Source organism: Taudactylus pleione, unplaced genomic scaffold (genome assembly GCF_031769625.1).
Source record: "Taudactylus pleione unplaced genomic scaffold, aTauple2 ptg000156l, whole genome shotgun sequence".
Lineage (NCBI taxonomy): Eukaryota > Metazoa > Chordata > Amphibia > Anura > Myobatrachidae > Taudactylus > Taudactylus pleione.
In genome coordinates, this window is record NW_028284558.1 from 26,495,722 (window position 1) to 26,514,368 (window position 18,647).

An 18,647-nucleotide genomic window follows, 5' to 3' on the forward strand; every position below is an offset into this window, starting at 1 on the left:
ATTTTTATTTTTTTTGTGTGTTAAGGTCGGGGTAGCGGGTCCCTCTCCTGGGGTAGATGGACACACCTTACACACAGCAGCCAGGAAACAGCACTCCAGTCGTGGATTTTCGTGCAAGCTGGATGTTGCCAGTTTTTATTGTGCAATTTCAACAATCAAATAAACAAAACATAAAATAAACCCTAGCCCAGCTGGGCACTAACTAGACAGCAAGTTCCCTATCTAACAGAACACTAAACAAAATCCCCATCCACGGTACCTTCTGGTTTACAGCCAACACTCAGCTACAACTGAACACAGCTTAAATCAGCCAGTTCCAGGTGTAAGCCCTGCTACCAGGCTGAAAGGCCCAAAACCCGATACTCTGGTCTGTTTACAAAACCGACTTCTCCTGGGGCTTTTTAGAACACATAGGCCAAAAACCTAGGACAAACGTACCTGCCATTAACCACACATATATATATATATATATATATATATATATACATATACATATACACACACACACACACATATATATACGCACGCACACACACACGTAAGCGGCACTCCTGAGACTCACAAACGGGTGAACACAGTGATGTTTTTAATTCAACGTTTCAGGGTTCTGGGACCCCTTCCTCAGGAACACAGGGCTAAATGAGAATATAAACTTTAGGTGTTTCTTGTAACAGTTCGTGATTTAAGGTTCAGTGTTTTATGTATAGATTTTTTTATTTTATTTTTTTATATTTTGTGTATTTCTTGAATAATTGTCACACAGGTGTTTTATGTTTATAGAAATTTTGTTTTGAGTAATTGTAAGTTGAGATTTATAATTAGATTTGGTACCTTGTTTAGAAACCCCCACCTCAAGAACATAGGGGATATGCTCTCAGTGGTCTTTATTTCATTGCAGTTACCCCTATATATTGAGGGGTTAAGTAAGCAGACCTGAGGTGCTGGTTGCTATATAGTGCGCATGCGCCGGGCATTTATCGGTGCAGTGTAGATATAGTGAAGCGGCTGTGTTCTACACAGCTGGACAGTGGAACGCACTGGTGGTACGCATGACGTCATCAGGTGCACCCGGAAGAGCGGGAGCTCCGATGTTATCTGGTTGCATTAAGGAGTGCGCATTTAGGATGGCCTGGGGTGAGTGTTTCATTTAGTTGACTCTGGATTGTGCAGGTGGAGATACCATGTTGTTATGCTGCAGGTCTTTAAGGGTCCAGCATCAAAGGGACCGAGGTTGACAGACTGAATAAGTATCTTTAAGACTGATACTAACATAATGATGGACTGTGTATTACCTTATTAGCTGGAGTGCTAATGTATTTTGTCAGCAACGCCACTATCTGTCTGACATATGTGCAAAGAGTTAAAACTTTCCTTTACTGGGTGGTGATGAAGATATGTCTTGCCTTTTAAAGCATTAAAAACGACTTATGCTTTTCAGCATTGTTTTCTAAGTACCTTGTTTGACAAGTGTACCTACTTTTTTCCAGATTCATATAATATGTATGTATGTATGTATGTATGTATGTACACATACATACATACATACATACACACACACACACTGTCGTATGTATATCATCAGGTGATATTTAATCATCTGGTCAGCTCTTAAGCCAGAGAATATACCATCTATTATATTGTTATTCTGTCTAATTCCACATAATACACAATCCTATAATGTATATTCCTAATCGATACATTCAAATTACTTGCTATATAAGCAGATACTTGGATAGCAGTCGGCTTGCCTTGAAAAAGCTTAGTCAGTGAAATGTGCGTCGGCTAGAACCAGCGGCATGGCGCGTCTCTCCTCACTGTGTTAATGTGTTCAATATGAGCATGATGTGAAGAGCTATAACAAATGAATACCATATGGGGTTTTGGTGCACTGTGTGGAGATGACTGATTGTGATTGTGACTGTATGCCGGACAGTTTATAGAGTTGGAGATCCAGTGTGATCCCGATGTTTAAATCCAACATCAAGTCAGAGAGCGGCATAATCACATCTCACGGCTAAATATATTAGACTGGTATCCCTGTATGCGAATATGAACCGTGTGTGAATTTACCTTTTAGAAGATAGTGCTGCTAAAAAAAACCAAATAAAAACATACTATAGATGGCTCATGATAACTTCAACCATTATAAAAATTATACTGTAATGAAGAGTCACTCAAAACACACATTACATATGGAAGTTCATGGATGCAAACATTGCATTATAACAAAGAGCAATTAACACCTGTTGGTGTACCATTAGGCTGACTTATGTTTTGAGTTCGTATATGGATGAATGTCACACATGTCGCGGATGTATATGAATAAATATAGAGATTTAGCGATGCAGCTGCTGGCCTAGATATAGAGACCAGCTAAATTACTAACACTGAGTGGAAATGAAATTATACATATCCAATTTGCAGGTATACTGCATATCCCACAATGCTGTGGATTATCATGTGAACATATTAAACATCCACAGTTAATGATCCATGATTATTATAAGAACTATGGGACCGACTTCCAGCAATTAGTATAGTAGCTATATATCTCGTTGAGAATAATTTAGTCAGTTACCACCCAACTGTTTATATTGGAATATAGGCCATATGGCTGGCGACTGAAGTACAGTATAGTGAAAGAAGGGATAACTTATTGCAATTTTCTCACTAACCCTAGTACATACATTTAACAGAATACTTAATGGAAACATTACTGTGAATAGAAACATTACAGAATTTCCATGGAAAAGATACTTTGTTTCCAGTACACAGCAGGCATGTGAAAAAGCCTAACTTTGTTTATATGATCTTCTCATCTATTTCAATCTGGGTAATGCTGGCTAATCAACCCGTCACCCACCGATAGCCCTGGGCTATCAACCTGGGGTGCCCTGGAGAGGGGTACCCCTTTATTGGGGGAGGTCCCCAGCTCTCCAGGGATCCCCGGCCCGGGCTGATGCTGCGGCTGGGGGGCCCGGTGAAAGGGCTCCCCGTGGCTGCAGCATCAGCCCCCCACTAGAAAAAGTCTGGCGCTGGAAATACAGGGGAACCCTACTAATTTTTTCCCCTGTATTTCCAGAACCAGATAAGAGCCCAGCGCTGGTTGCGCAGAATATGGGGGACCCCTACATCATTTGTCCCCCGTATTTTGGTAACCAGGGCTGGTTCTGACTAGCCCGGTGCTGGTTGGGCTTACATACGGGAGACCCCTATGTTGTTTGTCCCCTGTATGTTGCCCAACCAGCACTGGGTCCCTAAAAGCCCGGGGCTGGTTGCTCTTTTTTATTTTTTTTCACACAGATGCACGGATGGTTTTCACTGAACCATCCCCGCATCTGTACTTATTTTATTACAGACAGATACACGCACGGGTAGATGCATCAGTCTTTTTTTTTTTAAAAATGAAGCCGCCAAGACACACAATGTATCGTATGCTGAAAAAACAGGGCACGATTAGCATACAAACACGACGGACAAGATGTGCTGCACATCTGATCATACGATTAAATTTAGGAGCTGCGGGAGCGCGCATCGGATCGTATCCGAAAAAAAAATGCACGATTTCTACACAATTGATCGTACGACGCGTCGAAAATCGTGCAATCGGACAGAAATCGCGTAGGTGTAAGAGAGAATGGAGCATGACCTATTCCTGAAAAATAATTATAGCTAATCAGAGAGAAACATATACATAATTGTATAACACTGATACCTGTAATTTATTGTTAGCTGAGTCAGGGTGCAAGGGCCGAGTGGCTTGGATTATTTTATTCACCAATTCCTTTGCTTTATAACAAATATCTAAATTTCATTGTTTTATTGATTTATGATCTAATTTTAGATAACATTAATAAAAGTTATAATTTAAATTAGTGCATCATATTATGACAAATCTTTGTTCTTTGATTGTGTAGTTCTCTATTTGTCATTGATAGCACCCATTATATGTACTGTACTAACATATATTAGTGGTTTGAGAATCCATTTCCATAGAATTTGGTTATAGATAGACTAAAAAGTACAACACCTGTGCGGATAGCTTTTTTCATAGTTATTATAAGTTGCCAGAGAGCTCGAGAATAAGTTAAGAAGTCAGAAAGCAGGATCAGAGGGAGTCTCTTCGCCCACTATCGACTTGGAGATAGATATCACTTGGTCCCAGAAGGGGCGTAGGAGACTGCAGTTCTACCAAATGTGCAGTGGGGAGCCTCTCTCCATATCACGTCGTCAGCATTTATCCAGAAGCCCAGGAAACATCTTAATTAGAGTAAGGGGACATCTGTACCAACGTTACAAAATCTTAATTTGTCTCTCAATCACAGAATAACTAACAGAACTAACAAACATACAATAGATTTTGATAGATTCTATTCTAATCATCGTCCTCTAAATCAAGCTGTAAATCTCGCTCCCATTCTTTAGCATATTTAAGGGGGGGAGTAACTGGGTTCAATTAAGAGTGCATATCCCCTTGAGAGAAATCTCAGATGGGGGAAGGTCCCATTTAGCCTGCAGAGCAGAGAAGGAAGACACGCTCCCCCCATCCACCAGCTGGCCAACTCGCCCCACCCAATGTTGCCTCCATGTAGCAAATGCAGAGGAAATGACACCCGGGGGAAAGTCAGGGTTATTAAACAGAGGAGTGTAAGGAGAGAATTTGAAGGACAGGCATGATAGCTTCCATAGTCTATTCCAACGTGACAATCGTAGGATGAGAGACAACAAGAACTTTGGACCTCTAAGGGTACTCTGCAATATTTATAGAAAGTGATTAATTTTCCAGGTGGACCCACTGTTTAATGTCAGATGTCCGTCACCTCTCTATTATCCTTCCCAACACTACAGAGCCATAGAAAACTGAGAAGTGCAGCAACTGGAGTCCCCCCATGTGTCTGCGTCTAAAGAGGATAGCGTGCTGAAACCTTTGTCTTTTATTCCTTTATACAAAATCCCTGAGGATATTATGTAGCTCACGAAACCAAGATTTGGGGATATGAATAAGCAGAGTTTGAAGGTGGTATAAAGCCCTGGGGAGAACATTCATCGTAACTACACTAATTCTACCGAACCACGGTATCCCAGTCTCTGAGTTCAGAGTGGAGTATAAGGAGTAGCCATTTAAAATTATCATCCAAAAGGTGGGAAGGCTCAGTGTTAGGGTAACTCCAACACATTGAGGCTAGTGGCACGCCAAGAAGAGGGACATTTTTTTTTTTTTTTTAAGTCCTTCAACGAATGGGGTGAAGCCGACACATTCATTGCTATAGAAAAAAAATCACCTTAAAATTAAATAAAGAACTGAATTTCTGGAACTCGGCCATCAGGTTAGGGATTTAAACAACTGGGTTTGACAGGATAGCCAACAGGTCATCCGCAAACAATGCAAATTTATTTATTTATCATTTTGATCCTCTGTGTTAACAAAAGCCTGTTTCATTCATGATATTAAAACTGTTCAGGAAGCTGCAGTATTTCCTTATGCTGTGAGCTGCATTTCTGCAAATAAAAAAATATATCATTATCTCTTTCTGCGTGGAATGTTCCATTGCATGCGGCACAGTCTTGTGAAAAAGCGCGTTATTTCCCAAAGGCTCTGAAACAGTACTGTACATAAACATCCTTTTACTATTCTGAACAATTTCACTTCCAATAATAGTAACACATGACTAACTTTAGGGCTTAGCCTGAGCTGGCGTCTCACAGCTGTATGGCCATAGGATCAGACTATGTAGTAAGCTCCGGCTCCATTGGTGCTTCTGCTCTCCCGGCTTGCGGAACTGCTTCCTATAGAAGTTTTTCCCAGCCTGACCTTGGAAATGTGCACATGCGCAGAAGTCTCGTTGGCTTAGAAAGCAGGAGATTTCACATTTTAACATATCAGAACTGCTCCTGAGACAGCAGGCTGTAGCACCTGTGTAGCCAACCCTGTCCTCAGTTCTGCAGCATGAAATCTAGAGAAGGTAAGCCCTTGCATACTGAAGAAACAGAAAACACCACCTGCCTCTCTCACCAAGAGAAAAGGAAGAGCTGCATTGTAATCATGCCAGGGGGTACTTTTAAAACTACTTGTCTCTACCTACCTGGAGTGGACTCATACCTACCTCAAAGGCTCCCATGGAGTACTAAAAGAGAAATTTACATTAATAAAAGTGTCTCGTATCATCATTAACAATAGACATTAATTAGTGCAGTTACATAACTACTACTAAGGGCCTAATTCAGCAATGAACGCAAGTGTGTGCACGCACGCACCTGGCCTCTGCGAGAATATGCTAATGAATGCATACGCATTGGCAATCGCAGCAGAATAAGCAGACGCCCATGCACTACACAATAGCACCCACTTCCTTTAACTTGTGTCCTCTATATCTGGCAAGACAGCGGAAACATCGGTAACATCGAGAACCATCGGAAACATACCACAATTAGTAGTTGACCTGACAGTGCAGCCAGCAAAATCCTCACACCTTGCGTTTGTCCATCTCCATGAAGCAGAAAACTTTCTTTTTTAGTCCATACTGGTATACAATGCCCAATCACCCTTACTGATTGCGCAGCCTTATGTAAAATATAGGTGATTGTATACATAAGATATTTGGAAAAAAAAAAAACATACATTGTACCAGTGACGTGCGGTGAGGTAAATGGCTGGGGAGGCACTGGCTAGTTTCAGAGCCAGATTTACAGACACATATGAACCTGAGGGTTCATGTGAGCAATATTCAAAAGTGCAGCAGTATATAATGCTGGAAATTTGGTGTGTTTTGATGTGTGGAAAAGGCAGACGGGGGAGGCAGTGCCTCACCTGCCATCATCTTCTTACTCCACAGTTTTGACTATAAAAATGATTAGAATAATACAAAGATTATAATTATAATATTTTCTTTACATTTTTCTTATAATTTTTACAGTCAAAACTCTGGAATATACCCAAGTATGACAGGAAAAGCTCTGCCTCAAGTGACCGCACATCACTGCGTTGTACAGTACATGAGATAAAATCTGAGAGAAATTTAAGTTTGGGAAAGTATATTCTATACATATTGTTCACCTACCAGTTTTTAAGGCTTCCAGTAGGAAACATAGATTTTCTGCAAAGCTGCCCTGTGAAGTACAATGTAAGGTTATAGCCCAGCTGTGTACAGAGAGAAGGCAAAGGACATACAAGGGCTACACTGAAGAAAGGATCCTGCAATCAAATGACAGCACTACAAGGCTTCATATAAGTGTCTGTGTGGCACTTTGTACAGCTGGTTGTGTAAGACCCCAGCTTGTATGGAGATTTTATATACAATGCATACACAGATAAATTAATCACATACTCTGCTATGAAAAAAGCGAACACAAACAATTATTACGATATGCCTTGTGAATCAGTGATATCACTAACTTAGTGTCTTGACCCTGGTGTCTTGAAAAGTGTACCCTGGGGTCTTGAAAGGTGTAGGAGTCCACAAAATGCTGACTTTCATGTAATACTCAACTACTGTAAAACAAGATCCATTAAAACCTTAAATATATCCCCCACACACAAAACTGTATTTTAGGTAGAACAAAGTACTCACAAATACTCTCTCTCCAACTACGTTCTCTAGGCGTAATTGTCTGGTAATTTCCTTTAAAGCAATCTTGTCATTAATTTGCAGAAGACCTAAATAAAAAATAAAAAAAAAAACACGTTAGTTTGCTTGTCATATAAAGCTATTAAAATTGTTATTGAAGAAGAAAGAGCAGATTAGGAGCTGCACAAAGAAAACACATGTACCATTCAGATGAACCTGCAAAGCATTATCCTTTATTTCTTTTACCGCGAGTATCTCTTCTAGAGCGTCCTGTAACAACTGGAAAACAAGTATATGTCATGTTATTACATGGACAGACAAAAGGAGAGTTATGGTAAAACTTACCTTGGTTAACTCTCTTTCTTCGAAGTCCATAGGGTTCACAGGGGGACACTGGGGTGTAGGTGGGACCTGGCGGACCGGACACCAACAGCAAAGCTTTTCAATCCCAGGATGCTCCGGTCCTTCTCCCTATACCCTGCCCACAGCCTGAGGGCACTTCAGGTTTGTTAACAAGCCCAAGGCAGGAGCAGGAAAGGAGAGAAGGAAGACTGGTACACTGAAAAAAATCACACTCTCACACAGAGAAGGAAACGAGTGACCAGGAGAAGAAAACCCATAGAAGCTAGGAGCGTCAGGGTGTGTTCCCTGTGGACCCTATGGACTTCAAAAGAAAGTGTTAAGAAGGGTAAGATTTGCCATAACTCTCCTTTTCTTCTTCAGGGTCCATAGGGCTCTACAGGGAGACATTGGGAATGTCCCAAAGCAGTTGTTCAAGGGCGGGAACGCTCCTGAGCCGATAGGAGAACCTAACGCCCGAAGGAAGCATCATGAGAGGCAAATGTATCAAAGACACAGAACCTAAGAAAGGTGTGGACAGGAGACCAGGTATCCGCCTTACATAGCTGTTCAGCTGAGGTGCCACGCCAGCCTGCCCACAAGGGACCCACAGAGAGAGTAAAATGAGCAGAGACTGTAGTCGTCACAGGAAGGCCTGTCTGCGTGTAAGCCTGTGAGATAGTCATGCGAATCCATCTGGCCAGAGTCTGTTTGTTAGCTGGCCATCCTTCTTGTGGAATCCATATAGGACAAAGAGGGAGTCCGATTTCCATGCGGTCCATGTAGATCTTTAGAGCACGGACCACATCCAAAGAGGCCTCACCTGCCGAGAGGTCTGGTGAATTAAAGGCCGGAACCAGAATTTCCTCATTCAGGTGGAAGAGAGAAACCACCTTGGGAAGGAAGCCTGGGCGTGTTCGAAGAACAGCCCTGTCCTGATGAAATATAAAAAAGGGTGAGCAACATAAAAGCGCCCCTAAACCCGATACCCTATGGGCAGATGCTATGGCCAGAAGAAACAGAGTCTTCGCAGTGAGCCATTTCACATCCACTGATTCCAGGGGTTCGAATGGAGGTTCCTGAAGTGTTTGGAGCACCACTGAAAAATCCCATGGAGCCACAGGAGGGACAAAGGGAGGTTGTATTCTTAGAACACCCTGAATGAAGATGTGAACATCTGGTATAGGAGCAATTCTGCGCTGAAACCAGATAGACAAAGCAGAGGCATGCACTTTCAGAGATGCTAGGCGGAGGCAACGATCCAATCCAGCTGGAAGGCAGGCAATAATTCTAGAAACCTTAAAGACCTGAGGGTCATAGTTTCTTGGAGCACACCATTGGAAATATGTATGCCATATTCTGTGATAAATCTTGGCTGAGGCTGGTTTACGGGTTTTAGCATGGTCTGGACCACAGAGCTGGAAAAACCCTTAGCCGTTAGGAGGGATATTTCAAGAGCGAAGCATTTAAAGACAGATGGGCTAGGTCCGGATGTAAACATAGACCTTGAAACAACAGGTCTACTCATAGAGGAAGCTGAAGAGGAACGTCTAGGGAGAGGCTTTGAACATCGGATTACCAGTGACATCTGGGCTAGGCCGGAGCTATTAACATGACTGTGCCTCCCTCCTGTCTGAACTTTCAAGGCACTCGAGGAAACAGGGATATTGGAGGGAAGAGATATGCTAAATGGAAGTTCCGTTTCACCGACAATGCATCTATGAAGGCCGCGTCATGGTCCTTTGTTTGTTGTTGTGTCCGGAGGCCATGAAATCCACTTCCGGGAGACCCCATTTGTCCACTAGAAGTTGAAAGACTTCTGGCTGTAGAGATCATTCTCCTGCATGCACGTTGTGACGGCTGAGGAAATCCGCCTCCCAATTGAGAATCCCCGGGATGAACACTGCGGAGATGGCTGGGAGAGTGTGTTCGGCCCAGGTGAGAATGCGGGACACTTCTGTCATTGCTGACTGACTTCGAGTGCCCCCTTGGTGATTGAGGTAGGTCACAGCCGTGGCATTGTCGGACTGTACTTGTACTGGCCTGTTTTTCAGAATATTCTGAGCCAGAGTGAGAGCTCTGTAGATGGCTCGAAGTTCCAGGATGTTGATTGGCAACACTGCCTCGACTGGGGACCATCGGCCCTGGAAAGAATGCTGGCCGGTTACTGCGCCCCACACTCGGAAGCTTGCGTCCGTTGTGAGGAGAGCCCAGTCCGGGATCCAAAAGGATCGACCCTGGTTCAAATGGGAAGTCTGTCGCCACCAGGCTAGGGACAGGCGGGCCTCAGGGGAGGCTCATCGTCTGGGATTTGAGCAGATGGGGTAGCCAGTTCCATCTGGACAGGATCAGGTGTTGGAGGGGCCTGGAGTGAAACTGGGCGAACTCCACCATGACGAAGGTGGACACCATTGATCCCAAGCCCTGCATTGCAGAGTGAATCGACTCTCTGCAATTGTGAAGCAGTCTGCGTAGTCTGTGCTGTAGTGCTGAAATCTTGTCCACCGTTAGGAAGATTCTCTGAACTCGAGAGTCCAGGAGGGCTCCCAAATGTACCATCCTTTGAGAGGGTGTCAGGGAAGACTTTGCTAGTCGATCAGCCAACCGTGCATTTGTAGAAAGGCAATGGTTACCTGCAGATGGCTGTGAAGTGTCTTTGGGGAGCTTGCCAACAGCAAGAGATCATCTAAGTATGGGAGCAGTCTGATCCCTTGACGAAGAAGAGAGGCCGCTATAACTGCCGTGATCTTTGTAAAGACCAGAGGGGCCAAACGGCAGAGCCTGGAATTGGTAATGTTGCTGCAGTATAGCAAACCGGAGATATTGTTGATGAGAAGGAGTTATAAGTACATGTAGGTAAGGGTCCTGAATGTAAAGGGATACCATAAAACAGTGGTTCTCAAATTCGGTACTCAGGACCCCACACAGTTCACATTTTCCAGGTCACCTAGCAGATGCACAGGTGTAATTACTCACTGGCACATTTTGAAAGATCCACAGGTGAAGCTAATTATTTCACTTGTGATTGTGAGGAGACCTGGAAAACATGTACTGTGTGGGGTACTGAGGACAGAGTTTGAGAACCTGTGCCATAAAATATCCAGGCTCCATAGCTAGGATAATAGAACGGAGGGTTTCCATACGAAACCTGGTCACCCTGATAAACTTGTCCAGAGACTTGAGGTTGAGGATAGGCCGATGAGACCCATTGGGCTTCTGAACTGAGAAAAAGGTAGTATAATAGCCCTTGCCCCATTGTGAGGAGGGGACACAAATTATTACTCCTGATATCAGTAAGGACTTGTTAGTCGCCAAAGTAGTCACAATTTTATCCAATTCTGAACCAAATAGGATGTCTCCTGCATCTAGACTCTAGAGCCAGGTTTGATTCTGAATCTGCTTGCAAGGAACATAGCCCAAGTATACGGTGGGCCACTACTGAAGTGGCAGATATCCTGGAGGCCAGGAGAGCCGTATCCATAGCCGCTTCACCTAAGTAGGAGGCTGCATCTCTAATGTGAGATATGTAGGACAGCTGTGCCCTTGACACATCAGGGGGAAAAGTCTCTTCTAGGGCCTCTGCCCAACTCTCAATGGCTTTTGCCACCCAGGCGGTAGCCATAGCAGGACGAGTAATAGCTCCTGTAAGAGAGTATATAGATTTATGACAAGCTTCTATATGTCGGTCTATCTGTAGTCTCCTTCAAGGAAGTTGCAGTATGAATGGGCAAGGTGGAATTTTTAACCAGACGTGTTACATGAGAATCCACCATTGGGGTAACTTCCCATTTAGTACAATCAGTAACTGGAAGCGGGTAAAAGGAACTGAACCATTTTGGAATTTTAAACTTTTACCGGGCATGTTCCAAGCTTCACTCATGTGATCAGAGAGCAGGTCAGAGTGAGGAAACGCTAGTAAAACCTTTTGTCGCTTAAAAAGTGCATGGTTTTTCATAGGAGCAGGTTCATCCTCCTCTATTTGTAGAATAGTTTTAACAGTTCTCACAAGAGCAGGTATATTTAGTTTATAGGGCGGCTCCTCTTCTCCTGAGATAGAGTCAGAGTGAGAGAGATCTGTGCCTTCTGCCTCCCCAGATGAGATCTCAGAATCAGATAACTGTGTGGATTGGGAAGATATCATAGTACATTTAGTAGGCTTAGTAGGTAAAGGTTTATATTTTTGCAGCATTTGCTGAAAAACTGTAGAGGTATTAGCCAAAGTCCGTACTGAGGTAGACAGTACGCCTATCCATGGGGAGGCAAAGGATATGCAGGGGTAACTGCTGTGGCTATCCCATAGGGGGAGCTACTACAGGGACTGCTACTTGGTCCACAAGTTTTGCCAGCATTTGTGAAAAGGCAGCCCAGGGTGGGTCCGTGTAACAATTAATACAGAGACCATCCTGAATGAGGTCCTCTGTGGCTAAGCCCGCAGAGCAGGACTTACAAGCTATCAGAGTAGGAGGAGCAGCATCAGGCTGCTTGTTATTCTTTCCTCTGCCAGACATAGTCACAAGAATAATAGAATACACAGTATGATACAGTGCAATGAACACCTTGCAGTATGTGTAATATGGCACAATGTAGTGAGCAACCGCGGTATATATGGCACAGTGTAGTGTGCAGCCACGCTATATAGTATGTTATAATCCTCACACTTAAATAGCAGATGTGAGGTACAGTTAACCCCCTATACCTTAGTATGTCAGAGTATAGTAGAAAAAAGGGACAGGTATAAACTGACATTACAGAATAGAGATTAGCGCTAGCACAAGTCACATACAAACGCAGAAAAAAAACATATGTCTGCAATGGGCACTAAAATCAACTACACAGACCACAGTGGCTGGTAGGATATATAGGGCTGTATAACCGGGCCTGTGGGAGAGGTATACAGGGAGACTGTACCCAACGTTTCCCGGGGACCTGCTTGCCTAAAATGGCTGCCACGCGTTTCTGTGGGGGTGAAGGGTGAGGGAGGAGCAGCTCAGGGAACACCAAGACCACAGTGGAATGGCGCCCTGAACTGAGGGAGGGGCTGCAGGGAGAGCACCTTGGCTGACGTTAACCAGTGGGTCCCCTGGCCTTTACAATATGCCCCGGTGGTCTAGTGGTGTAGTGGGCGAGCCAGTGTCCACATCAGTCTCCAGTCTGTCTCCTGAGACCGGAGGCAAGACTGCACTAAGACGCGGGTCCCTGCGAACGGGGTTCCGCCTAACCTGTCCCCTGGATTCCGGGCTGCAGTCTGGGGTCCGGAAAGCCTGCTAACTAGTCCCCCTCGAAGCCCCGCCGGGAGGGGTGATGGGATGGCAGCTAAGGCGTCTGGAGGACAGTCTGGTGCTGCTCGCCCATTTGGTAAAAGTAAAGCTTGGGCTGCTTAATGCAGCCTCCTGTTATAGTGGTGGTCCAGCTCCTGCCGGACACCAACGAAACTGAAGTGCCCCCAGGCTGTGCGTGGGGTATAGGGGGAAGGACCGAAGCATCCTGGGATTTAAAAGCCTTGCTGTTTGTGTCCGGTCCTCCAGGTCCCACCTACACCCCAATGTCTCCCTGTGGAGCCCTATGGACCTTGAAAAAGATATTTTAATTCACAAACAAGAGACATGCAAGTAAAGAAAAGTAGTAGGAGGGGGAAACTAACATATATGTTGTAATCACAGTAACATTGATGTCAGATGCTCCAAAGGACTTAAGTTGAACACGAAGCAATCAATGCGAGCAGTCTGGCACTGTGGGCTAACACTCACCTCGCGAAATTCACGCACGTGTGTGTGTGTGTGTGTGTGTGTGTGTGTGTGTGTGTGTGTATATATATATATACACACATATACATACACATACATATACACACACATGTTGATAAATACATTCACACAAATTTACAAGCATATACACAAAGAAGAAATTTACATACATACATACATACATACATACATACATACATACATACAAAAAGGAACTTGTCTTCTATGGGATAAGAATATATTCTCACCATGCTCTTTCCCGATCCTCTGGGACCAATGATTAACGCAGAATTACTTTCCCCATGAATCACTGTTCTCTTCAGAAGCTCAACTAAGTGCCTGAAATTATAACAACAAAGGACAAGATTCTCAAAGTCTCAGAATAGCAGAGAGAGAGGAAGGACTGAGCGGGAGCAGAGACATCTGAGGAGCAGGGTCCTATCTCACTTCTGACAGCAGTCAAGAGAGAGGAAATCAGCTGTTTCACTCATGTTGTAGCTCACAACAAAGAAAATATAGACTTGAAGGGATCTGTCCACGGCATCTTTTACATGTTCCCAATGATAATGTGTCCTTGACAAGACAAAATTGACACAGCAAAGAGCTGGAGGAAGGCTCTGCTCTCAGAGAAAATGCCCACTATTATCAAATATAAATAGATAGTGAGTGGTTGGTTTTCAACACTTTAAAGTAGGGATGTGCAGGCTCGGATAGGTTCGAGTTTGCACGTGGAGTTCGGATTTTTCCCTCCAAAAAAACGGAACTCAGAACGAGGCAAAACGTCATCTTACATGGACGAACATCATCATTCCTGGTCTTTTGTCCAGGAATGATGATGTTCGTCCATGTAAGATGACGTTTTGCCTCGTTCTGAGTTCCGTTTTTTTGGAGGGAAAAATCCGAACTCCACGTGCAAACTCGAACCTATCCGAGCCTGCACATCCCTACTTTAAAGGTATAATTTCTAACTGTTGGTTAATCAAAGCAGCGGATCATGTGCGGCTTTGACCGATCGTTTTAAAACGACAACTAGCATTGATCCATGTTACGGTTTTAAAACTATCAGGCAAAGACGCCCATGATTGGCAGCTTTCAAAAACCGACAGTTAGGAAGTATAACCAGGTGTGGTAATTGCTTATATTATTAAGGCCTGATTCAGCAAGGAATGCAGTTGCTAATACGCACACAAATCGGACGATTGTTGTGCACTGCGCATGCATCACAATGCACGTGCGCGAACTAGCCCTTGCGATCAGGACTGCAATCGCAATGACTACGCAGCCCCATCTCAGAGTGATTAACAGGAAGTGCCGTTTGTAGGTGGTAACAGAAGGGGGGGTTCGGCATAACATAGGCGTGCCAGTGCGTTTGAACGACGCTGCAGGGGAGTGCATAAATTATCCACTGTGATGCCATACGTAGCCTGAGGCCTGATATTGTGCAATGAAGATAGCAATTTCTGAGTAAGGTCAGGGCTTGTGCAAGTCTGCGTGAGGCTGTGATTGTACTGATGGTTTTCGCAGTCCTGCTAAACATTCCGGATGTGTGTAAGGTAAAGTGGGCATTCTTATGTTGTGCTGAGATTGCATTGTGATCGCAATGGATTAGCATACTTTCGCAGTAAGACTGCGTGCGTAATCGCTATTGCATTCGCATCTGCATTCATTGCTGAATCAGGCCCTAAGCACAGCAAAGATGTTTAGCAATTAGGCTACCTAAAGATTTACTGTATTTTCCTATATTACCATTTACTGCTATATCATCATAGACAATTGGCTCTGTACTGTGCTCTACACCTATTTACTGCTATATTACAATATGCCACACAGTGTGCCTTTATGTCCAGCTACAGATGTGTCCACATCCATCTATCCTCCATTACACAACGCATGAGTCCTCTGTGACTCGGCAGCGCAGTGTCTTTTTGTGCGATTTTTTACCTTCAAATGCATCTTATTCACATAAGGGTGAATAAGTGGTGAATAGAACATACAAGCTTCTTCTGCTGATTAAAATAATATGCGGCATGCCTATGTTCTGTGTGCGTTTGCGGGTGTATCTGCTTGCGAAAAGCTACATTACAGTGTCAGCGGCTGTGACACTGTAATGTAGCATTGTGCATGCAGATACACCGGCAGTTGCACATAGAATAAAGGCATGCCGCATATAATTTTAATCAGCAAAAGTGGTGTGTCCTTCCTATTCAAATAAAACGCATTTGAAGGTAAATAGTCGCACGAAAAGATGCTCAGCGCTACGGCATGACGACTAGTAGGGATGTTTAACGCTTAAGGAGGCTAGATGTACGGTATGTGGACACATCTGTATATCACCATATACCGCACTGTAGAGTCCTGTACCACTATTTAATGCTTTTATCCTATACCGCTATATCACCATGTACCACACTCTACAGTCCTGTACTACCATTTACCACTATTTCACCATAAGCCACTGCTTAATAATCCTGTAGCACTATTTAGTGCTGTATTACCCTATAAACACACATCATTTTCTTGTAACTAATGATATATCATTATATACTACCCTGTACTACCACTATGTAAGTCAGTATTACCATATACTGTACTGTAGCACAATTTAAAACGACATCCCCATAGATTGTTTGGAAAAGTGCAGTACTACTATTTAATGATATATTACCATATACCGTGCTGTACAGTTCTGTAACCATATTTACCGCTGAATTAGCATATACCTCATACTGAACTATCAGTTATCCACTACTTTTTATATGCTATGTCATCATATACCGAACTGTACTGCCCTATACCACTGTTCACAGCTATGCCAAAACTCATCTCTCCATAGAAGCCTACTCTTCCTCCTCCAAAAGCTCCTAACTCTGCACTCACTAACTGAAAACCTCTCCCTCTTTATGTTCACCCTTAGCCCCTCTAAAATGTAAGCTCTTGCAAGCAGGACCCTCTCTCATTTTATGACACTATGTAATTACGTATATATATGTATTTTACGAAGTAGTCTCTAACCATCCTACATGGTCACCTTTATAGTTTTGTAATGTTGCTGTATGTTCCATCCCCTTATGCTAATAAACCCTAGTGATATCATATAAATAAAATATAATAAAAATAGTACCACATGGTGGAATGTAATACCCTTTAACAATATGGAACCATCTGCTCTTTGATGCCATATATTGAAATGTGGTGCCCGGTGTCACTATAGGCCACCCTGCGCTATTATTCGATGTACTATACAAGGCCGTATCTACCATTAGGCATCTGCCTAGGGTGCTGAGATCTGGGAGGGCACTGAGCCTGCTCATCACAAAATTATCTTTTGTAGTGAGTCATTGAGCTTCATTACAATTTAGGAATATGAAATGACAAACACAAACTCATAATGCAATACTATCTGAGAAATGAGAATAAGGAATAAACTTTGATTCGGTAGTGCATAGTTCGGCTTCAGTATAGTTCAGGAATATAAAAACCCAATCTGCGATACAGTATGATATAATTAGCTTAAACAAATGTACGTCATCTCAAGTATGAAACAATACACGATAGTGACAAGATATAAAACAACAAGGTATTTATTAAAGCTAAAATATCTCAACAGGAGATAGATAACAATGAATTAAAGTACAAAATAGTTCCAACTAAGGACAGTTACCAGAAAGGCGAGTCAAATGGCCGTGTAGTATAAAGTCAGAGGTTCCGAATTCTCAAACCCTCCATTATGGGCATAACTCATTCAAGGAATTGTCCTTCTTGCTTTGGGCTCCAAAGAGATTAAGTCACAGTTGCTTTTAGAGACTGTGGGCCTGATTAAGACGATTGGTAGGCAGTGCGCACTTGCTGCGGCGCTCGCATCCAAAAGGGGCGGCTGTCGAGGTTGATCGACAGCTCGCCCTGTTTGGAAGGTGGGGCGGGGGGGTGGCTGGGCAAACGGAGGTGTTCCTGCAGGAACGCCTGCCGTTTGTGGGTGGCCCTACTGACATCACTACCGCAAGGGTCTCGTTGCAAGCCCGATGGTCTTGACCATCGCTACCATCATCTGGCCGCTCGCATAAGCGGCCAAGAGGCCTCTGAATCAGGGCTGGTCTCTCTTCCTCAGGGCAGGCATCTGTTATTTCATATACAGATGTATCACATACATTTAGCCTCCTTGTGTGTTAAACAGCCCTTCTAGTCACGCCATGCCATGGCACGACTCAGTAGCGCTGAGCGTCTTTACATGTGTCTTTTTCCTTAAATTGAGTCGTCTTATAGGACACACAGGCAGCTTCTGCTGATTAAAATGTCATGCAACATGCCTATATTCTGTGTGCAACTGCATCTGCATGCCAAATGCTACGTTACAGGGTCACAGCCGATGACACAGTAACGTAGCATTTCGCACAGATACAGCCGCAGTCACACACAGAATATAGGCATGCATGGAGGAAAGATGTATGTGGACACATCAGTACCTAAACTAGTTTGAAAACTAATTACGCACTACCTAAGGGAAGTTTATGCCTTATTCTCATTTCTATTATCAACTTCAGATAGTATTGCACTATGAGTAGATGTGTTTTGATGTCATTTCAGATTACTAAATTGCACTGAAGCTCAACGATGCACTACAAAAGGGAAGTTCATTCCTTATCCCCGCATCTTACTGTAAGCCTCTCAAAAACCATCAACCCTACTAGCACTCTTTTTGAATACACCACTATTCTTGTTATTAACTACTTTTCGGTCCCAGTGGGTTGAACCAAAGTTGTATTCTATGGCAGCTGGTCCCCTTTCTCTGAAACGCCAAAAGAATATCACTACCTCTCCCAATTTCTGCATAATATGCCAATCCTAGGAGCAGAGGATGCTCTTTGTGTATAACAGACTTGTGTACTTTTTAAAACACCTTAATGTATTAAACCATATAATACTATTATATTTATGCAACGATAGAAAAAAATGCCACAAAAGTGTGATTATTAAAACAAAAATATAAAGTATAGCTTTATTT

General features: G+C 43.3%; 1 protein-coding gene across 2 annotated transcripts in view; it reads right to left on the minus strand.

Annotated features, from left to right (window-relative positions):
• The window catches only part of ORC4 (origin recognition complex subunit 4), a 78,937-nt gene that overhangs the window by 39,980 nt on the left and 20,310 nt on the right, over positions 1 to 18,647 (minus strand). For both annotated transcript variants that reach the window (XM_088474871.1, XM_088474872.1), the window contains 4 exons: positions 13,897 to 13,987; positions 7,769 to 7,844; positions 7,569 to 7,654; positions 7,059 to 7,107 (listed from right to left, as the gene is read on the minus strand). In XM_088474871.1, the coding sequence (XP_088330997.1) occupies positions 7,059 to 7,107; positions 7,569 to 7,654; positions 7,769 to 7,844; positions 13,897 to 13,987 (302 nt within the window). The remainder of the gene's footprint in view (positions 1 to 7,058; positions 7,108 to 7,568; positions 7,655 to 7,768; positions 7,845 to 13,896; positions 13,988 to 18,647) is intronic.